Source organism: Oratosquilla oratoria, chromosome 41 (genome assembly GCF_046742065.1).
Source record: "Oratosquilla oratoria isolate Oo_2021 chromosome 41, ASM4674206v1, whole genome shotgun sequence".
NCBI classification, from domain to species: Eukaryota; Metazoa; Arthropoda; class Malacostraca; order Stomatopoda; family Squillidae; genus Oratosquilla; species Oratosquilla oratoria.
Genome location: NC_134817.1, coordinates 21,945,419 through 21,969,724, shown reverse-complemented (window position 1 = coordinate 21,969,724; position 24,306 = coordinate 21,945,419). Strand labels below are relative to the sequence as shown.

General features: G+C 37.6%; 2 protein-coding genes across 2 annotated transcripts in view; one reads left to right on the top strand and one right to left on the bottom strand.

Annotated features, from left to right (window-relative positions):
• Nucleotides 1–926: 926 nt before the first annotated feature.
• Nucleotides 927–3,516, top strand: LOC143021035 (uncharacterized; the record flags this gene model as incomplete). Its single annotated transcript, XM_076178214.1, is given in 1 exon segment — nt 927–3,516. A coding segment is annotated over 1 exon segment (1,016 nt), but the record flags the coding sequence as incomplete, so codon positions are not given.
• Nucleotides 3,517–14,251: 10,735 nt separating this feature from the next.
• Nucleotides 14,252–24,306, bottom strand: part of Hs6st (heparan sulfate 6-O-sulfotransferase) — a 21,746-nt gene continuing 11,691 nt past the window's right edge. The window contains exons 3-4 of the mRNA XM_076178213.1: nt 23,256–23,533; nt 14,252–21,725 (exon numbers count right to left, since the gene is read on the bottom strand). Of these exons, the coding sequence (XP_076034328.1) occupies nt 21,476–21,725; nt 23,256–23,533 (528 nt within the window). The 3' untranslated portion in view covers nt 14,252–21,475. The remainder of the gene's footprint in view (nt 21,726–23,255; nt 23,534–24,306) is intronic.

Genomic DNA, 24,306 nt, shown 5'->3' with positions numbered 1-24,306 from the left:
ATAGTATCAAAAGAAAAAGAACAAATGAATGGATAGACAAATAGAACAATTATAATAATAAATACTTCTTTGAGCAGAGGCAAAGGTATGCATAAAAAGTTTAGTTATGATTTTACAGGAATTTCATTCAGGTAAAGGACACAGAACTTATAAAAATACCTGTTTTGTACAACAACCAACCATGACACAATATTTATGGGTAAAGTTTTGGCTAGATTTAGGTTGAAAAAATAACTATTACAGTATCACTTACCTCCTCCTGCTTGCAGGGCAAATGCTCACAAAATGGAAATTGCTTCATTGAAGTGCTCAATTAGATCATCCTTCTTTCGATACAAGTCATTCAAGAAGCAGTGCATGTGTAGCTTTATATGACCCTGAAATCTTTTCAGGACCCTAATCACTCAGCTTTAAGGTACTTTTAAGTCATCTGATGTCAAGTTGACTTGTTCATACCACCATTGTGTTCATAGGAGCCGATGTCATATCAACCTGTTCATATCAGTGTTGTGTTCATAGGGTATGATGTCTTATCAACCAGTTCATATCACCGTTGTGTTCATGGGGGGATGCATATCCTCTCTTGACTTTGCTCAGGTTTTTATGCTGCTAAATGCCTTGTCCAGATCATATTAAATGACATTTAACCTTGTTTGTTTTCTGGTTACCAAATGTTTGACATGAAAAATGTTTTTTTGCACTTGTTTTAACTTACCAATGAAATACTTTGTAAAATCAATATCAAGTATCTTATTCCATATCCCCATGATACTAGAAACTAACTTGTAATCATTCTTGTTAAGGTAAGTAGTGTATCAATGAATTCATCATGGTGTGGAAGTGTATGTCCTTGTGATCTCTGACATATCAATGTTTTTCTACCACATGATATGCATTTTCTCTCATGAATTTTAATATTCCCACAGGTCATGTGGGCAAAGAGCTCCAAGGATCCTTGCCGGGGTATCCAGACTCCCCCTATGGACAACCTGATTCCGGACATCTCTCCAAAACAGCTGACGAAATATCCCGAGAGGTAAACCGTCTGAACCATTTGGTGGGATCACAAATACATTCTTCCATTTCGACAGATGAATCATTAAGACATCCTGCTCCCGTTCATCCTCTGCCTTCACCTGACCATCCCCATGAGGGGAATATTACCTATCCAACAGAAGTGGAGGCCCCATTCCACACAGGAAGTCAAGACCCCGATGTAGGTTCTGTGACCACAGAAGATTATAGCTACACATTTGACTTTGACTATGATGAGGACTTTGCCAGTGGAGACTACTTTGACAAGATCGATGGAAATGAGGCTGTTCCAGAAGACAAGTACAATTATTATGACGAGAATTATGAGGAATATGAGGATGAATATGATAATTATGATAATAGTTATGATGACTACAATTATGACTACAGGGCAGATGGGCGCCCACGAAGCAAAAGGCAACACCGCCGACAGGAAAAGGTTGAGGATCTTGAGGAAGGAAACTACAAAGCCAAGAAAAAGAACCATCCATTTAAGACCTTCAAGAAAACAAGAGGGACTAAGAGGTTTGTCAAAAGAATTGGCAATGTGGGATTAACTACAACATCTCCAACAATGACTTCTACAACCAGTACAACGACGTCTACTACAACACCACCTCCATTGCGACCAGCAGCCCTTAAGACAGGAAACCGTCGTTACCTGGGGGTTCGGGGGCAGAAACCTTTCAATTCTACAAGGCAACAACTTCGAACAAGGCTAGAACGAATCAAGGCTCTTAGGCTGAAGGCCCAGAAACGTCTCAAATTACAGGAAAAGTCCCTCAAAGCAAAACATAATGAGGATCTTCACCCACTAAAGAGATTCACTGAATTGACACAAACCAAAAGAACCAGTAGTTTACCCACAAGCTCTAGCAAGTCTCCAAGCAGTCTCACCTGGATCTAAGGATCATTGACTCTAGTGTCTGTCATGACTCACACAGACAAGGATTTTTTTTCTTTTTTTCTATAAAGGTCTTTTGATCAGACACAGAGTAAGAACTGCTTGTTTCAGCATCTCCCCTTCCGTGATCCTGCAAACTAAGTTATAAGTCCAAACCAGTGATACTTCCAGGTTGAGGTGTTGACCATCCACATGAAAGTGTCAATATATAGTCTGTTCAGACTAATTTGACCATTGTTAAGGTAAAAAGAATATATATTATAGGTGATGAGGTAACAATCCCGTAATCTATTAATCTATTCCACCTGTCTTGACAGAGATGTATTTGTCTTGAAAAAAGAAATAAGGAAAACAGATTGATATGGAATAAATGAATTGTCATATAAAAATGTGTATATAATGAGGTATGAGAATTGTAAATCAAGATTTTAGTAGTATCAAAGACTGATTATTCAAAATTACCTGCCCTGTCAACATTACAGATTCAAAGAATCATCTCTCCATCAAATCAGCTGGAACAGAATATATAGAGGTGCACACACATTAACATGAAAAAGAGAGAAAGAGAAATGATGCTGAACAGATAACATTTGAAAAAAGTGTAGACTTATTGTTTGGCAGCATCACAGAAAAAGATTTTGGTCAAATTAATCTAAATGGAACACAGGTGTTGGAGGAGCAGCAGAGAGGAGCTTGGGCCCTGTCCTTAGCCAGAATCACTGCCATGTCTCATATCCAAGTGTGCAAGTAACGTTGCTATTGCATAACCCCCTTCTAATCCATTCATTTGCCTTTGAGTTAGGTAAATCAAAATCCATGTCTTCAGCCTCTGAAGAACCTTTGCAGAACTGATCAGTCTGGAATTTGTTTGATGTCTGTGTTTCATTTTTGTATGAACTTAATGTGAACAAAATAACATAGACATTGGCTTAAAAATAATTTCTTGAAATAGTATATTAATCTCAAATGTGCAGTAATATTATGATATTAAGTGTTACTACTACTCCCAAAACATTTTGTTCATGTACAACAAAAAATACCAATATTGACTGAAGTTTTTTCTATAATAGTAGGAACATTTAATTTCACAACTCTGCCCGTCCTGTACAATTTAAATTACAGAAAAATGCAATGTGGAGATGACAAGTTCCTTTACCAGCAAGTCCCGGTTTGAGGCTGCAGTACTAATTGGGCAAATTATTTCTTCTCATTCCTGTCAATATGGTGCTGATTAGCTTTGTAGTTTGTGTCTAAAAGATAATGTTTGCATTTCTACAAATGCATGTGGCATTTGCAGTATGGGTGTGCCACCTCACCCTGCCCCCTTAGAGGCAGGTCTAGGCTTGAAGCAAAACCTATGTACCATACCTTCACATCAGCACACTTTGGCAACTGGAAATGAATATTTCCTGAAAAGTTTTATACAACATAATTTTCAATTTTCAAAATTTGTTTCCATGAAAATGCTTGCAATTACACTGTAATTTTCCATGTCCATAAAGTTTGTCTCATCCTATTAATATTATATACACCTTCTGAAGATTTTCAATAACAAAATAAAAAGGTAAATCAAAGAATTGTGTTTGAATATACTCACAAGAAGGATATATGCTATAGTAACTATATATCCTGAGCTGGGCATGTTACTGCTGGACAGATAGTGTGTTACCAAAAAATCTGGGGTGCATTTCCATCAATGTGTATGTATATATATATATATGTATATACAATGCATATATGTATATAAATATATATATTTTTCAGTAACACACTACCTGTCTGGCGGTAATGCACCCAACAATGTATATACCATATTTTTTGGACTATAAGGTGCGGGCAAAATCCTTAAAATTGGCCAAAATCGGGTGGTGCGCCTTATCGCTTCAGTGCAAAAAAATGCCTTGGACAGTGACATACAATCTTGACACGTTTCGTAGCTAGCCTGCCGACAGCAACAGTGCATAGTCCTAGCAAAAATTACAACGAAGTTATAACCAAGATGCATGTATCTTGACAAGAAAATTGTGAAAACTTCGACAGTTTTCGACTCCATGCCACCGCATTCATTCACGCTATCATGGCTATGACATGATAGCGTCCACAACACAGACAGCCATTTTGCATTGGTCTAGTCTCGCTCCACTCAGACTGTAGTCATTTGGGTATTCTTTTTGTTTTGACAATGGGCGCAATATAGCAATAAAAAATTAATTATTAATTTTGTAAATTAAAATTTATCAATGTAATATGCAATTTTGTGGGCGGAAATGAAAATAAAAAATGCCTTGCTACAAGCAAAAATGCTAATGAATGAAGTCGGTAGCATAGGATAGGGATGCCATCTTCCGACAGTACCTCGCCAGGTAAATTTTCTTGAGGGAATGTTATGGAGAGGAGATACATGCATTCCTTCAAGCTGTAAGAACTTTGTATACCCCGCAAGGTGAGAGAGTGGTTGAAAAGCCCGCCAACGTCTCTCACGACGACGACAACGAGGACGATCCGGATGACATTTAATTTGCAGGTAATGATTTATTAACATAGGTTAGACAAATTCATCATCCTTTCATTACTTCGACGTCGGCATCTATCATAACAAACACGGCGTACCATTCGTCCAACACGACTTCGTTACTTACGAAATCTGTTTAAGCACCTTTTTTGTTTTTTATTTCCGCTCACAAAATTGCATATTACGTTGATATATTATAATTTAAAAAATTAATAATTAATTTTCTATTACAATATTGCGCCCATGGTCGAAACTAAAAATTTACCTTCATTTGTAATCCTGTGTTTTTAAGTGAATAGAGAATTCCGGGAATAAAACTGCTAATGTTGGTTTAATTCCCCACAATTCCCATAACGCGTTTATGTTGTTTTTTAGGGGTATTGGCAGGGCAGACCGTCCATGGAGGTGGTCTGATTTCACTGACCAAAATAAAAGAAATATATACAGTAATTTATTTTTGTAATTTTGCTAAATCCCAACCAATTTTTCTCATTCAACAACAAAAATGTTCAGTTCTGAAAGCACTCACATATGCATGATTATCCGATGATGAGACCAGGTGCGCCTTATGTAAGGACGGGGAATAGCAAATTACGGGTGCGCCTTATGGTACGAAGCGCCTTATGGTCCAAAAAATACGGTATATATGTATACCAAAATTGCTTTTCTCATCCAATGTATGCACCCATCCCAGACTAGTTTTACTTTTTATATATTAGCTCCTTGTGGATGAAGGGCCATACCAGGCCACTGCCTGGAACAAAAACTACAGCAAGACACAGCACCTCCACAGTAGGGCCCAACATCTGAAGCTGGTTTACTCCCACCACTTCATTACATGATGACCCTCCCTCCTTGTCTAATCACAAGTAATCAGAGAAGACAAGGAGAAATCACTTCAGGCCACATCAGTTTTTTGTCCATTCAGAACCACTCTCCAGTTGCACCTATCTCTTGCCTGCTCCCTTTTCTGCTCAACAGACATTCCCCTGTTACCCAAGGCCCCCTTCACCCCATCCATCCATCTCATTCTTGGGCTTCCCCTCAAATTTACCCTATCCACCTCTGCCTCTGTCATGCCAGTATAAAGGCTACTAATTTTACAGGTACATTTACTTCAGCTCTGAGTGGGTGGGTTCACACCATCTGACTCGGTATTTTATTGGCAATAACCAGTGTTTCTATCCTTTGAGACAATGTTACACGAGAGATAAAGTCATATAGGTGACAATGATGATATCTAAGGAGAAATAGTAGGTTTTATATGAGTGATCATCACTTTTTGAACAAAAAAGTGTCACTAAAGTCATTAGAATATTGGCTGCATAAAACATATGCAGTCAATATCCCACAAGATCGCACCTAGAGAAATGTTATTCACATTAGAATCCTATTTGGATTCTCAGTTGCCAAAGCAAGCAACTCTAGATTCTGTTCTCATTCTTTGTAAATACAGAACATGAAGGGATTTCTCCCCATCTTCTCTATTTTCTGGACGAGAGAACAAGGAGGAAGGGTTACTGTGCAAATGAAGTGGCCCTGTTGTGGGTTTTATCTGTCTTGCTGCATTGCTTCTGACCTGAGCAATGTGCAGAAGGCAGGTATGAACTATCCACGAGGAGCAAAGATGAGAGGGAAACAGTGGGTGGTGGATGGGAGTGGATGTGTCCCTTGACTGGCTACATTCCTTACAAGGGTAATGGGCCTTTGGTATATAGAGATATACAGACCGGGTCATCGATTTACTTCATAAGGATAAAGAATCTCATTTTGCTAAACGAAGTAATTTAATTTCAAACTGAAGTACACAGAGGTACGCTTTCTATTTTTTATAATTTCACTTTATTATAAATACTAGAAAAAATTGTAACCCTAATTAATCCTTACTATATATCAGCATCATTTAGTAAACTATCATTCAACTTTATATTTTATCAGGGCAAACAGTATCAACATGTATATAACAATTACTGTTTGCTACAGTGCAAGAGAAAAATATACCTTTATTGATTTCAAGATAGTTAAAAGAAGAGACAATTCTGATAATATCTTTTCTAATCCTAAAGATGAACTGCAAATATCATACAACCAGAGTGTATAATCCTAAGTCATATATAGCTTTAAAATCAAGTCCCACGTTCTTGGATTTGAAGAAGTATATAGTGTATTACAATAAAAAGATAATAAACCCAAGTTGCATGAAACTCTATGGCACACAAAGATGGCAGAGGCACAAAGGATGGTATTTGGTCACATGACAAGTTCTTCAGTGCCATTATATCAAATACAATTGAAATTCAAAAGTTACATACACCACATTTTACTCATCTCAGGCGGGTTGAAAATATTTGCAGACATTCTTTACAAATACATACCTCCAACACAACAGCCCTTGTACTGTTTGACTGTGTACACAGTAGGCATATACAGGTGGTAAGCAGTGCGGGTGCAGTTCACAGTGTATCAAACTTTACAAATATCCTGAGCATATTATACTCTTAAACAACTTGTGCCATTCTCAAGTGATCAATCTCACTGGTAATACTGATCCCCTATATCTCAATACTGAACCCCTTTATAAAATATAGCCAATGTTGGTTCCCATATTTTAAATATGAATTTCCCACTAATGCTTATATACTAGCATCAGTGGGTACCTGCATGAGGTGCTTCCATGGGACAAATATCAAAGAGAATAATTTCCCTGCTGTCTATCTCCAAGTACCAGCACCACCTCACCTCTACCCAGAGGTGCAGTTCTAAGGATGGTACTTGGTCTTTTGGATGGACCCAAGTTTTCTCTCATACTATTTTCCCACCACTTTTTCTCCTAAGGTGAGCTAACAACTAGTAATTACTCCCCTCTTCTCTCTCCTATTAACTGGAGACATATACAGTCCCTCACTCACATCACATAGACAACAATCCACTATTTCTTCCCAGATACATCTATGGGAGGGTCCAAGGACAAATGCAGGCTCCAAAGGAGCTACAGGTTCCCAGTCAGATAAATTCAAGGCAATAATTGAGTGATTGTTGACATACCTAGCTGCACTAGTTGAATTGTCACTTCCAAAAGTCTAAAGAAACTGAAAAGAAATCCCAGTAGATTGTCATTTACCTTAAGAACACCACACCCATGGGCACAACTTCACCTAGTATTGCCTCTACTATCACTCAGCACTAGATATAACAACAGTATTAGGTAGTGGGTAAGTACGTTATATAACTTTGTGTTTTATTTATCATCTTAAAATATTATCATTTTTGAATACCTTCCCTGCTGGCCATCAACTCTCCTCCCATTCACTAATTTCTCCACCACTACATGTCAATATAAAAGACCATAAAGATCTTTAGTTTTCTTGAGCTTGTTTATAATTTCATGAGAAAAAAATTACTTGTACAGCTAACTTTAATATCATCCATAATTTCCCTATTTTATTTCACTTTGAAATTCCTAAATATTACACGGAGGTGGTTACTAAATATAATTGAGATACAGTGAAACAATTTTCTATCTTTGTCCACTTTCCTGTTGTACCATTAATCTAATTCATATCTGAAGAAACTGGATACTGCAAGTCCATGAATATGTGACAGAAGCAACTATATGAGAATGATGATTGGGTCTTCAAGTCGCCTTGTGTACAGAAAACTCCCCCAAATTAACTATTCTCTATATTTTTCATCCATGCTTCCAATACCCAAAGTCCAATATTTTCAAACAAAACTATATAAAAATTTTCAGTCAATATTAAGTAGAAATAATACTAAATAAGATTCTGTTAAGTTACTTCTTTGTACTTAAACCTTATGCCACAAGACTTAACTGACTGTCAGAAAAACATAAATCTATAAGATTACAAAAAGTATCTTAAAGCTAATTACATGAAGACTAAGTGTTTCTCATGGAGAATTCTCTCATACACAGGTCATGGCCTTTTGCATTTCTCTTCCTTTGGATAAGTATTATTCTACAGAAGTAGGCCCTTCTATGACAGCTCATTATACAACATGACCTAATAATCCCCTTTGATATGGTCACATTCTATACATCTTTTTCTGCCCAATACAGAATTAAATCAATGAAATCTGAGTCAAGATATTAGGTTTATGACTGTGATCAAGCCTGAATCGATCATTTTCCATTGCCATTATAAAATATACCTCATGAGTTATTTCTTCTTACCTGTACAACAGCAGAAAGCATTTCTTTGATGGTCTGTTGCACCATCATGTCTTCATTTTCAAGTAATCATGGATTAATGAATTCATACCATGTTCTGTAAACAGGAGCAATTAACCTGGCCTAACATCCAATTATGAGTACAATTTCCCATTATTTTGTTATTTGCTGCATAAAGGAGGCAGAGGAGAGTAGATGTGAAATGGGGTAAGAGTATGACAGAAAATTTTGAAAGTAATAAAAAGATGTTTTGAAAGGATATAAAGAGAGGAAGAGGAGACGAATCAATCAAGTAGGGAAAAAAAGGTAAAAGGTGCAGATGGAGAGATTATAATGGAAGAGAAGGCAGTAAGAGGAAGATGGGCAGAGTATTTTAGGGAGTTGCTAAATGTGAAGGAGGATAGGGAGGGAAAGGTAGTTGCAGTGGGAAGCACTAAGAAAATGACCATGATGAGTGAGGAAAATGTAGGAGAAATAAGGAAAGATGAAGTAAAGGCAGTTGTTAAGATGATGAGAGCAGGTAAGACACTTGGTTGGATGGATGTCATGCAGAATGTCTGAAAAATGTAGGTACATTGGTGGTAGACTGGCTGGTGGTTATTTAATGTTTGTTTGAGAGAGGGTAGAGTACCAGAGGACTGGAGGAGTGCCTGTACAAGTATAGTTCCACTTTACAAGGGAAAAGGGTACAAGTGTGAGTGTAGTAGTTTCAGAGGGATCAGCTTGTTAAGTGTAGTTGGGAAGGCTTATGGAAGGGTCTTGATTGAGAGGATTAGGAGAGGAACAGAGGGAGTACTTGGTGAGGAGCAGTGTGGATTTAGGACAGGCAGGGGTTGTGTAGATCAGATTTTTGTGGTAAGACAGATATGTGAGAAAGCTTTAGGAAAAGGTAAGGATAATTTTTGGGCTTTTATGGATTTGGAAAAGGCTTATGACAGGGTAGACAGGAAGGCACTGCAGGAGGTACTGCAGATATATGGGATAGGAGGAAAGCTTTTAAGAGCAGTCAAGAGTTTCTAAGAGCATAGTAGAGCTTGTGTTAGGATTAGAGATGGAGAGAGTGAATGGTTTGAGGTAAAGGTGGGACTTCATCAGGGATGTGTTATGTTACCTTGATTGTTCACTTTATACATGGATGGGGTGGTGCAAGAGGTAAATACAAGGGTAGTGGGTCAGGGATTGGAGATGGTTAAAGAAAATGAAGAAAAGTGGGAGCTAAGCCAGTAGTTGTTTGCTCATGACACTGCACTTGTAGCAGGATCAGAGGAGGGATTGAGGAAGTTAGTGACAGAGTTTGGGAAGGAAGTGGGTAAAAGTAAGGTGATGAGATGTACAAGGGGAGAAAGTGGAAGCAGACTGGAAGTGAGTATTAAGGGAGAGAGACTGGAGGAAGTGGATATTTTTAGATACTTGGGTGTGAATGTAATGGAAAAGGGAGTGGAGGTGGAGGTAGAATGTAGATTGAGAGAAGCAAGTAAATGCCTTGGGGGATTAAAAACTGTAATGAGAAATAGATGTTTGGGAATTGATGCTAAGAGGAGACTGTATGAAGGAATGATTTGGCAACAGCACTGTATGGGGCAGAAACATGGAATATATGAAAAGAAGAGAGGAGGAGTTTGAATATGTTTGAGATGAGGTGCCTGAGAACTATGACAGGGGTTACTAGGCTGGATAAAGTGAGAAATTATGAGGTGAGAAGGAGAATGAGGGTGGAAAGGGAGTTGGGAGATAGGGTTGATGAATGAGTATTGGGATGGTTTGGACACATGGAAAGAATGAGTGAAGAAAGATTAGTAAATGAGGTGTGGAAGGCAGAGGTGGAAGGAGTGAACATGAGGGGGTGACCTAGGATGAGATGGATGGATGGGGTAAAAGGGGTTTTGGGGAAGAGGGTAATGTCTGTTGAGGAAGGATGGGAGAGAACAGAAAATAGGGGTGAATGGAGAAGGGTTGTGTATGGATGATGCTGTGATGTATGAGGGGGGGATGGGTGGGGGATGAGGGATGAGGGAGTATGTGTGAAAAATAAATTGATGTAGCCCAAAGGGATTTCTCCCCACCTCCTTTCATGCATGAGGGGACAGAGAGGGGGGTCGCCCATTTAATGAAGTGGCCTTGCTGTGGATGTGCTGTGTCTTGCGACACTGCTTCTGACCCAGGGCAGTGGGCGAGATGCAGGGATGACCCATCATCCAGGAGCCAAGATAAGAGGGAGGAAAGGGGGTGGATGGGAGTGGAGTATGTTGGGGATGGAATGGGTGGGAGTGGTTTTTATGCCTTTGTTTTTTGGCTACCCCCCTTGTAAGAAGGAAAAAGCCTTTGGTATATGTATGTAGTTGTATATAACCTTTATATACTTTTACTGTATTTACATGTCATATTATAAAGCAAATGTTGACTAGATTTTTTTTTCCAAGTTCATGTGCTGGTATATCTAATTTTCATCTTGCCATTTATGTGTGCAACCTTTCTTCCACTTCTACCAGACAATTCAATAATGAAAAAAAACAAGTAACAGTAGAGATCATATGCTTCTGCCATAATTTTTGAGGATGGAAATCATAGGCCAGAATACATGGTCTTCACACTAGTGCAGGAAGATGATGTATTCTGGGTAACATCGGTGAAACCTACCACAAAAACCTTCATTATGAGAAATTCCTTGTTTAGCAACATACCACACACAGATAAAGGATAACAGTAACAATGCAACTAACAAGTTAAACACCATATGAGGACGGAGCCTTTATTTGTATGACGATTCGCTTATTACAGCTCCATCCTCATACGGTGTTTAACACGTCAGTCTATTCGGCAACTGCTACTTTCATGAAAACTATGCAACTATTGTGAGGTGATGCATCAAGGAAAATCTATGTACTTACTGCTAAATTTCTGTCATTTATGCTGTATTTGCATATTTTTGTACTGATGAATTCAATTATCCTGGTATCCCTTTTTCATCAGTCCAACTTTAAATAGATTTTAGCAGGTAAAATGCAATGCAATAAATGTGATTCTGTCAGAAATTATAATGTGTTCAGAAACGAACATATCAAGAAGCTGATACATGAATAAACATTATTCCATACTCTATCGTCATTCCACACCATTGCACTTAATCCCTTCAACTCAGTGAGATGCTAAAAAAAAATCAATAAATATACAAGTTCTCTGGCTTATACCAAATGATTTTATTCAGCTGTAGGTGTCCCTTATAGTGACGGGGATACGACTATTCAACCTACATCCATGAGTAAGGTACATCATCTTCAAACTTTGTTGGCCTGATTACTTAATGCATGTATGTATTTACCCGATTATAGTATACAGGTAAGGAGCAATGCCTGAGGGGTTCTGTCTCCTACTCTCCAATTTATCGTGTCTAGCTTCAAATTCATGCTCTGATTTGGCTACCCCCATATAAGCTGGGTAGCTGAGTTAATGCACACAAACATACACAAATCCTCAAAAAAAAAAAAAACATATATTCATATATATACCACGGCTTTTTCCCCCTTACAAGGGAGGTAGCCAAAAAAGAAAAAGGCATAAAACCATTCCCACCCATTAAAAAATAAATCTAAAAAAATAGATAAATAAATAATAATAATAATAAATAAAATAAATGCTATTTAAATCAAGACTTAACAATGCTACTTCAATATAAACATCTAAAGCAAACTGAGGAAACTACATTGCTATCACTCAATTATTGATAAAAAAAATTAACTTCTGGGAAACATTTATAGAATCTGATTGCACTTCTGTACTTCCATAGGTCAAAAGTTGCCTGGTAGCTTTAAATTTGCTTGTGTTGTATGATTGCATTATCTCCTATACTGTTATTGTGTCTTTAAGGATAACTGCATCTTTTACAATCTTTCAAACATTTTCTCCCTTCCGGTTTCTATCCTCTTGTTTTTCTTGTCCTACATTAGGAAACCTTTATTATGTCCATATTCCAAACCACCTCAGCACTTTTTGTTCTTCCCTCTCGGAAAGCTCTCTTTTCACCCCTGCTCTCTGCCTCACCTATACATTTCTCACTCTTTCTTTATACATACATACATATACCAAGGGCTTTTTCCCCCTTTACAAGGAAGGTAGCCAAAGTTAGAGGCACAAATCCACTCCCACCCATTTCATCCCCACATACTTCACTCCTATTCACCACCCCTCCCTCCCTCTTTTCTTGGCTCCTCCTGGATGACAGGTCATCCCTGCATCTCACCCACTGCCCTGCGTCAGAACCAATGCGGCAAGACACAGCACACCCAAGGCAAGGCAGCTTCTTTCCTTATAATACCTATTATTCTTTTGAAACATTTCATCTGAAATATGTTTCTGCTGTTCCTTTTTGCCTCCTTCAGGTTCCAAGTCTTTACTCCATATATACAGTGTTGTGGAGACAATCACTTCCTCAAACAACCTTCTCTTAGAGTCTATTCCCACATACCTATTTCTCATAACACTTTTCTTCCCCATCCCCTGACATTTACCTCCTTCCTTTACTCTATAATTAACCTCCACTTTATCTTTCTTCATTCACTGTTACGTGATCCTAAATACTTGAAGCTCTCCACTTCCTCCAGCCTCTCACCCTCCAAACTCACTTCCAACCCTACACTATACCACATATATATATTATATATATATATATATATATATATATATATATGAAGTGGGTGGGAAGTTTAGCTTATTCAAAAGAATACTGCTATAGGGCAAGAAGTAGTGTCGTATGTAGCACTATTCTTTTGAAAAAACTAAACTTGGGTTAAGACTCCTGCCTCTCCTCTTCCCACACACTTCATATATATGAGGGGAATGACTGTTGAGGAAGGACGGGAGAGGACAGAAGATAGGGGTGAATGGAGAATGGTTGTATATGGATGATGTTGTGATGCATGAGGTGGAATGGACAGGGGGATGGGGGTGAGGTAGTATGTTTGAGCAAATTTTGACGCAGCCCGAAGGGATTTCTCCCCGTCTTCTCCTTTATGCATGGGGGGACGGAGAGGGGGGGTCGCCGATTTAATGAAGCGGCCTTGCTGTGGATGTGCTGTGTCTTGAGACACTGCTTCTGACCCAGGGCAGTGGACAGGGTGCAGGGATGACCCATCATCCAGGAGGTGCTAAGATAAGAGGGAGGGTGGAGGGGTGTGGAATGTATTCAGGGATGGAATGGGTGGGAATGATTTTATGCCTTTTCCTTTTTGGCTACCTCCCTTGTAAGGGGGAAAAAAGCCTTGGTATATGTTTGTCTGTATGTAGGAGCGTAGGAGGACGAGAGGTCAGGTCGACCATGATGGAAAGCGGATAGATTCAGCGGGTATTTAGGGGGTGAATTGTTTGAATGTGCATGTACTCTGAAGAAGTCCTGGTAAGGACGAAATGTCAGAATAAATCCCTAAACAGTTCCCTGTGTTTATCTCACCACCCGTCCACACACACACACACACACATATATATATATATACATATATAATATATATATATATATATATATATATATATATATATATATATATATATATATATATATATATATATATATATATATATATATATATATATATATATATATACATAAAGCATGAGTTGGAACTCCAAATGGTGTTTTACCTATCAATTGTGCAAACCTCATAAATTTTATATAAAAAAAAAAAAAACATTCTGTACACATGCAAAAATAATATTTTTTCCAAACATTTCCAACAAAAATGTTAGTTGATAACTCATAGGAATAAAGTAGAAAAAATATACATATATATTTATAAAAAGTGTCTTCAAACTTTCATAACACACTGGTAAAGGAAGAGAAAGTAAAAGCAGAGACAAGAGAGAGAGAGGTATTATTACATTTCACTGAGAGAACAATGACGGATACTTGAAAGTGGTGCTTCAAAGATGCACATCAGTCATTTCCTTGCCAGCTGTCTTCAAAGCCCATCAACACCCTTACCTCCTTGGAGAGATGGGACTACTCGGACAGACAGTCTAGGGAACAACAACAACAACATGCACTCTATAAAGGATTTGTGGGAAAACCCAGTTTTGGCTGTGGCATTCCTTGGGGAGACGGGACTGCTCGGACTGACAGTCTAGGGAACAACAACAACAACGACAACAACAACAACAACATCAGGGGATGTCTCGCAAGAATCTGACTCTTGGTTTCTATCATCTCTGTATTTCTTCCCACTTTTCACATCAGGAAAACTGACAACTGGCAACTGCTTCCTTTATGTTACTGTGAGTCAATAACACAAAAACCGTCCCACACTAATACAACACAAAAAACAGTCCAATGTTTCTTACCCAAGAGATCAATGGGAGGACCTGAGGACTGCTGCCAGGTACTGTGGGTTTCCAGTCAGTGAAATTGAAGGCAAGAATTATTGTTATTACATCACAAGGTCTTGGATTCAGAAGGCTGCAAGTGAGAAAGAGGAATAGACCTGATATCCATGATCAAGTTTTTTCTATTCAAATTTAGAAGAGGCTTCAAAGGAAACCTGTGAGTCACATATTCAAAGACTGGAAATTTAAAGATCTTAGAAAAGGGATGCATGAGGTGGAATGGACAGGGGGAATGGGGGGTGAGGTAGTGTGTGTGAGCAAAATTTTGACACAGCCTGAAGGGATTTCTCCCCGTCCTCTCCTTTATTGGGGGGACGAAGAGGGGGGGTCACCAATTTAATGAAGCAGCCTTGATGTGGATGTGCTGTGTCTTGAGACACTGCTTTTGACCCAGGGCAGTGGACAAGGTGCAGGGATGACCCGTCATCTAGGAGGTGCTAAGACGGGAGGGAGGGTGGAGGGGTGTGGAGTGTTTTCAGGGATGGAATGGGTGGGAATGATTTATGCCTTTTCCTTTTTGGCTACCTCCCTAGTAAGGGGGAAAAAGCCTTGGTATATGTATGTATGTATGTAGAAAAGGGACCTAAAAGAAGCCAGAGTTGAAGGTCAAACCAAGTAATCATATCTGTTCAGTGATTGGAAATGTTGCCTAGATTTACGGAAGTCATATCTTTGTAATGGCAACACTTGAGTTGGAAAAGTGTAACACTTGTTCTAGTCCCTTTGGTTACAGAAGACAGCTCAGTGGAAAACAGTTGATATGAGCAGATGGTCTTCACACAGAAAAGGGCTGGACTGTTGAGACATAAGCTAGCAATAATTCCAAGGAAAGGGTATTTTGCTACATCATCAATGGCTAAGGTTATTATTATTTTGTATGTCAAGAGCCTAAGTTGTCAAAATTGTCAATTGGTGAGGGAGGTCACTAGTTCTGGGTTGAGTAAATCTGTTAATGGACAAGGACATCCTATCACGTTACACCTCCCTGTCTAGGATGAAGAGAAGAATGCTTCCTAGGGGGGGGGTCTCCAATTGGGTAAGTGTGGGAGATAATGTCTCCACACAGACTTGAAAAGTTTGGAGTAATAGTAAACAAGACATGAATGTGGGAGGAGCTCTATGGAAAGAGTTTTCATTATATCCCACCATCACTAGCCAGTCATATGCCTTTCCTAAGACAAAAATCTATGGCAAAAATGAAGCAGTTTTTGGCAAATGCACTGCAAATTACTGTCCCCATTTGCCCCAAGATACCTGTGGTGTAGCAGCCAGCATGGGAGCCAGATTGGAGGGATAATAGGAGGGAATGGTGTTCACACTGCCAAAAAAGACAAAAGGAAATCATTACTTCTTAAAGAGTTTATGAAGGCTAGTTAAGGGAAAGGGATAATGACTTCACTCCAAGAGGGGAAGATGTCTTCCACTTCCACCAAATTGAAGATATTCAATATAACAGATACAGTAATTTGGTGCATGTGCTCTATCATATCTGAGCAGGTTATGGCATCATTACTTGCGATGAAGGTTGAAGGGATGGATGTTCGAACCCTGCCACCGGTGAAGTTGAACCAAGGGCATGGTTCATTAAATTCCACACTGCAAAGTCCTCTGCGAGAGGTTCTGTCCTAGCCTTCCGATGGGGGAAGTTTGTGACGTTAAACCATATCATCATCATTATATATTGATTTACAATACCCTCTCCAGAAGTTGGGTTATCAAAATTGTATTGTACACTGAACAAAAAGACAAAAACCAAGACTCAAAAATGTTCTTGCTCATCTCATTATATTTTTTTCTGATTGTGAAGAATGAATGGATCCTACATGCAACAAACTCTGAATTTTGTTAAGGTGAGGACTGAATATGAACACCTTCTAATATGGGTCTCCTTTCTGCAGAACCCCAATTTCCTTTCCTGACCAGAAAAGACACAAAGACATTTTCAAGTAAAAACTAATCATGCTTGGTAAATGTAAGATTCACTATCTCCGCTTTTGTCAGATTGGCATCAAGTACTTCAATAAAACCATGCACCTCAGCTGAACACAATCAATTTGATTTAACCAGAATAAAATAATCAAAGGCATCATCACTGTGAAGAAGTAAAGGCAATTTAGATTAACACAGGGTAGTGCAAGTTTCTTGATATTCTAAAAATGTGGTCTGCCACTTTGGCATTTTCTAGTTGTAATAACATATGGTGTAACAGTAATTACACATGAAAGTCCAGGATGATTCTAGCCATGTTATCATACTCTAACATCAAGACCTCTCTTGATTGTAGTTCTGGCAGCTTGTTATATATTTGTGCTTTAAGGTGTGAATTCTAGAACCCTATCACTTTGTGGCCATGCAGTGCCATCTACCCTCATTATACACAAAATACTTCATGAAAGGTATACAAATTCTCATATATATCAATTATTGCCACAAAATCAATTCTCCCTAAACCCAGAGATCAAAACAAATTATTCTTATATGTACTATGTTAAATCAAGCATTAATGATAAACAAGAAATAAACTTAATTGTAACTTCAAAACAGTATTGCATTTAAAGTATCTTGTCATATACACTCCACCTGCAAGAACTAGAAAATATGAAAGTAAGACTTGTCATTCTGTCTCTAAATTGTTTGGGTGGTGAGAACTAAGACTAAATTTCCTTCTGTGCTATTTTCTCTACTCCTTTCACTCCTAATATGTACTTACATTTACCTAAAGAAGTGATTTCCCTCTTACATTATATCTTCTTTTAAAATCCTTCTCTTTGGGTGCCTCTACAATTTAGAATGACCTACTTCTACATAAATATATGTGCTTTCTTTCATGTACTTATTTATCATTTTTCGTTCTAAAATCCTGGCAACAGTGTTGGGTATCTGGTGATACCAGGATGGAGAGAGATTGAAGAATAAAAATAAATAAATAAATAAGAAAAAATAAATAAATTAATAAAAAAAAATACAAACCAGTATTCCATTTTAGAATCAACCAAATCTTATCTACATAATGGTTCTCTGTGATGAATATCCATCATCTCCCTGCTACCCATCACCAAAACCTGTCAACATCCTCATCTATATCTTTAGGTGCTGCCCCATGGGTCTGCCAATCAGTGTTTTGACTGAGCCTAAGCTCCATCTACTAACTTCAAATATACCTTTTTTTAACATTATACATTAATGATGAAATAATACCTAATGTCTCTCAATCTTCCTTCCATTATTTTACTTAAAAATGGCAAATTGTCATTTGTAAACAAATACTATTTCATAATAACATGCCGAGGAAAGTAACCCTTTCCTGTAGCAATATTCAGTCACTTTAGATTACTTTATACACATTTTCCTCTAGACTTAATTTAATTTTACATTTCGGAAATGGATGAATACTCACCAAAATTCCTGCCACATTAGATGGATTAAGAATAATGCACTTTGTCAAAACTGAAACTATAAAACTTATTAGGTGAGCAAAAAAGTTGCATCAAAGTTATTTCAAGAATACAGAATTTTTTTTACCTTTCCCAGCATCACACTGATATTTCCTTAAAAACAAAAATAAGATAATAATAATAAAAAATAAATAAACAAATAAATAAATTACTTAGAAAAATATACATACATAAATAATTAAATAAATCAAATGATGTATAACCTTTAATTTTACTTTCAGTGGCCCTTTATCCACAAGGAGCTAAGAGATATCTAAAAGGGGAAACAATTGGGTGTTGGATGTGTATGCCTTAGCAGCCTACCTCACTTATACAGGGAGATGAACCCCATTAGAGTGACATTTCCAAAATATGTTCTAGTTAATAAATACCTGACAATTCTATTATGCTCTGGGACAATATCTTCTGACTGATGCAGCTGAAATTATCTCCTTTAACTCTTGACAGGTTAACACCCATTAACATACTTTAAATTCCATTTTAAGCTTTACTGTGCCATTTAGCAAACTGAAGAAGTCCAAGCCGAGGAAAAAATGTTGTCCTCCAGCAAGAACGCTGGGAATACTAGAACCATCACAGATGGTCCTTTATGTTTATGTACATTTTACATTATATACAATCATTTAGTAATCATTCAAAAATGCAATACAAAAGGGTACATCATAACTCAAAAATAAAAGCAAAGTCTTAAATGTTACTCCATAAACAAGTTTACTATTATAGTATTTTGAAAAATTCTCATTAAAATAAAACAAAAACATATCATATTAACTATCCAAAAAATAAAGATACTGTGCTAGTCTAACAGTGTTCTAAAACTTTTGATAACAAATCACTTAGATGTCTGCCATGAAATAATAGCAGCACACAAGCAAAGATCATCATATTAGATATAATTTCCTAGAGTACCTATGAATTCATTACCTGAAACTGTGCTCTGCAAGGTATCTATGACACATCAAAGGTGCTCCAAGTTGTGTATCACTACACTATTTCCGATCTATCTTCCAATTCTTTATCTTTCATATCTCTAAACCAATGCATTTGTTACACATATTACCTCCCAATATATGAAACCTTTCTGCCAACCCCATATGCAGGCTTCATCATTCTATGAACTATATACGAATTATTGAAGAAATCTTTGGTTAATGACACATTACATTACTTAAAAGGTTAAACAAATACATATGCTTAAAAAATAAGGCAAGGCCAAGGCCAAATTTAATGCTGACATATACCTAGACACCCATACCTTTACTAATGTCAAAATTTTGATTGCTGACCTTTGTTCCCGTATGTACCAACTTTATTTTCTTTCAAAATATATCATTACTGATATGCATTAGCCTACTCACCCAATGAGAACACTTTGGGCATCTGGATAAGTGGGCCTTTACATTGATTTGCCCACCCTCACTTACAAAGTGAGAAGAAAGCCATGAATATATGTGCAATGCATGTTATGTGCAGTATTCTGTGACACAGCCTATACTGAACCAATTCTTTGTTTTTTGGCAAAATCCCATGAATACTGCTGCAATCAGACTATTCATATTCAGTGACAATTTTGTTTGGGAATGTTTTAATCTACTACATAAATGATCAGAGGCTTTGAAGCCATTTTCCCCAAAATTTGTGACTACTATGGCTGGTTATCATAAATTATCAAAAGCATACAATAAATAAATGCAGAACAGATGTGTTAAGACTCAGAGGAAACGATAATAATAAAGCATGTTGCCTCGAGTTTCACCAACTAGAAACCCACAACCCTACAGTGACTGAAAATGGTCCTCAGGCTCTCCTCCATAGATCTTTCTGGAAAGAAACTTTGAACTGATATCTGTTTTGTATTAGTGTGTGGCAAATTTCTATGTCACCAACTTATAGTAATAAGAGAACAGCAGTCACCAATTGTCAGCCTTTCTTGTGTTAAGAAGTGGAGGAAATACAGCTGAAGTTGACAGAAAGATCTTGGAACTAATCTGAAGACCTAGTGTCAGCCTCTTGGGGCTGCACCTCCAGATGAAGGTGAGGGTGTTGGTAGGTTTTGAAGACAGATGGCAAGACGTTTCCGTCAGATGTCCATCTTAAAAAACCACCCCTAGCAGGTACCTATCATTGGTCCCTACAAAAGAAAGATAATAAGAGTAAAAATTAAAATGTAGTGGTAATATACACATGCAAAGAAACCATATAATAATAACAATGAGGATGACATGATGATGATAGGAACTGTATAATAACAATGATGATGACAATAACAATGTATGTCAATATGAATGTATAACATGAGGATCATAAAATACTATTATTTGGTGAGTGTGGATGTTTATCACAGAATTGTACAGTATGTACAATAGGACTGTAATTTCCTCTTCTTATTCATGTTGACATACATAGTATCATTACCATCAGTGTCATTAAAGTTTTTCTAAACGTAAAAAGCTTTAGGGTTGCTGACCACTTATTGCTTCATGTTTTCTCCACTCTTTTCCCTCTACTTATATGCATCCCAATACATTCTGCACATTCAGTGTGTTTACTTGTTTTCGGGGATGTGAAGAGCACAAAATCAATTCTTCTCACAGTTAATCTGTGTTATGTAACAAATTTACACACAGAAGTATACCATTGTTCTACTTTACATTTCTTTTGTCAATTAGTTTGTAGTAGCTTGTCACACTGCATTATCGACATCACATCACCCCTTGGTAGAGAAACCTTAGGGGGAGCCCCTGGGGCAATCATTTGATTCCTCCACCACAGGAGCATGAAAAGAAGTGAAATCAAATCCCTGGGGTGGTAATGGAAAGTTTAAGGACAGTGGGAATGAGTATTAGTTAACACAAGAAACATGGAAATTTCCAGATCTGGAGAAAAAAAAATCAACAGGTACATGACTTTACAAAAGTACACATGGTATAATCAACAAAAAGAAAACATAAAATCTATTCCAAATTTGTCTGTTCATTCCAATTATTGCCTAAAATGATAAGAATTGAGCATTAATTCTCTCTTTCAATCTCATTCCAAGGAATATGTTCAAATTTTCCCATATGGTTAAAGTGCTCTTGAAAATGGTTATCTTGACTTGACAATTTCTTAAAACGATCTTGCAGAAGTGTTCGAGCATATTCATACAACTTCATATCCAAATGGTTCAGCCTGCGGATATCTTCAACAGTTTCTGGCTCGAGTCCAGAAAGTGCTCCCTTAGCATTTGTTTCATTGTACTGCTCAAATCGAACACTGAATCTGTCAAAGAAGTTCTAAAATTACATTCTGGAATAAACATGATTTGGTATATCATTCAAGTCCACAACCAAAGTTATTAGTGTTGCAAAGCATTTCCTACAGTAACAAGATAAACCTCTTCCATACATAGGCATCTACATAAGTCTACATAGGCATCATGAGGAGTGAGTGGGTATACAAGGATGCCAGTGTTAGCATCTTGATTATATTTATTTTGTAATTGTAGCTAAGTGACCCCCAAACTCTGTGAATGGGACCTTTCGCAGTGAGCGATTTGATACCAGACTGCCAGATTTTGTAATTCTTGCCGGAAAATAAAACTTTTTTGGGCAAGTTTTATAAGCTTACAGAGGTGTATCGTTGTACATTATTGTGTCTGAAATTTAAGTCAATTAATTTCATGATTGCAAACTGCATATAGCATTGTTTGAGCCCCTATTTATAATTACAGATGATATTCGTAAAACAGCCTATAATTGTATCAAGCCAAGCAATTTGTCATTTTCTACCGACTTCAATGGACGTATACTGATGTATGCTTTCATTTGAATGCACCAAGCAGTAGGCAAATCCATGTAATGTACAGAAAATATAATTTTGCATCGAAGACTTAATTTTTCCGGTACGATTAACATTTGTCTTTCTCTTACTTTTTTTTTGTTTGATTTGGCGTGCAGTCTGCCACGGCACACATAAAATTAGTCATATTTGTTTGAAAATAGCTCCCCTCAGATCTAAGAGGCTACTGTTTACACAAACGTCGGTCACCTCGTACGTCCGCCACCACTGTTGTTATCTTTTATCTTACTGATTATCTTCATATACAGGACGTGACAGTGATATCCATTATTTTTCAACACTCGCAGATAAAATGCACAAACCGAAATCAACATCTTATTTTTACTGCTCATACTTCTGTAAAAATAACTACCTATTTTAGTTTTATCTTATGATTAAATTAACAAAGCCTTATCACACATCAGTAAATAAAAATTATAACTTTAAGAGTCATGTTTTTAATTTTGAATACACTTATGCAGCAATTTATGTCGTATTTTTTTCTTTTAAATATATGTTTCCAAATTAGCTAAGTCGCCCCTTTGCTTCGTGAAATCCGAGACAATTGAAAATTCTAGGGCTAATAGGAATCTTCGAGCCTGACTGCGAAAGGTCCCATTGGCTTGATCACATTTTCTATGTTTATTATTACTCAGTGAAAGAGAATGAGTAGTACAGCAGTGACTTTATATTTTCTATGTGATGTATCAATCATCATACCTCAGGCATCTGATGCTGCATGCGAGAATTTGACTCGTATTGAAGAGGTTAACAAAATGTACTACACTAATAACTGTAGCCTCAAGTTTCACTGACTAATCCACAGCAACTCACAACAATGTTTGGGATCTCCTGTAGATCTCTCTGGTAAGAAACACTGAGTGTGGGATTGTTTATATATCTTTGGACCACCACATCCAGGTACCCGTCACTGGTCCCAACACTACACTAATAACGCATTATATGACTTACTTGAAGTTGAATGTTTCCTCAAATAAATATTGACTGATCTCCTGTAATTCAGTTAAGCCAAAAAAGGCCATCTTCTTTAAGTTGTTTTTCGCTGACAAAAGCATAACTGTGTCCCTTTCCTCTTGAGACATTAAAGAGTTATTGTAACAGCCAACGAGAGTCAAGTCGGCAAGCATTCTGGTCTGACGGTTGATTGCTAAGTTGCTAGGACATGCTAGAAATTCCTCTAGTGTGACATTTTCCCATGTGTCTGTGGTATAGCAGAGAGGAACCTCCTCCTGAGATCATAAATATCAGAATTAGTCAACTCACAACAATTACATATATTTATGATAGACAGAGGGGTGGAGGTACAAGTAAATTATTGAGGAAAAGAGGCCAGTAAATATTGAGAGGGTGATGGCACGTGGCATGAAAAATAGGAATCTAGAAATGGATACAAAGACTGTTGGAAGGAGTGATTGTGCTCATGACACATTATGGAGCACACACATAGAATCTGAAGGAGTAAGAAAGGAAGCATCTAAACTTGTTTGGGATAGTGTATAAGAGTGATGGGGGACACAGGGATGTATAGAGTGAAAAATATGGTGGTGAGGCAGAGAGTTGATGAAAGAATACCGAGATGGTTTAGTCATATGGAGAAAAAAAAATAGTGAAGAAAGACTAGCAAAAAATGTGCAAGGCTGAGGTGGATGGAGTGAATTTGGAGGGGAACACCAGGAATGAGTTGGGTGGAGAGGGACCTTGGGTGAATGTCTACTGAGGGGAATGTCTATTGGGGGAATGTCTACTGAGCAAGGAAGGGACTGGGCAAGAGATGGGTTAGAGTGGAGAGAGAGGTTGTGAATGGATGACAAATTGACTCGGCCCAAAAAGATCTCTCTTTGTCCTCTTTAATTACTCCTGAATGGACAAGGAGGCAGGGTTCCCAAGCAGTGGGAATAAACCAGTTTCAGTTATTAGGCCTTGCTGTGTCTTGCTGCACTGCTTCTGACCCAGGCAGTGGGCAGGGGCTGGTGATGCCCCTTCAATCACAAGGAGCTAAGAC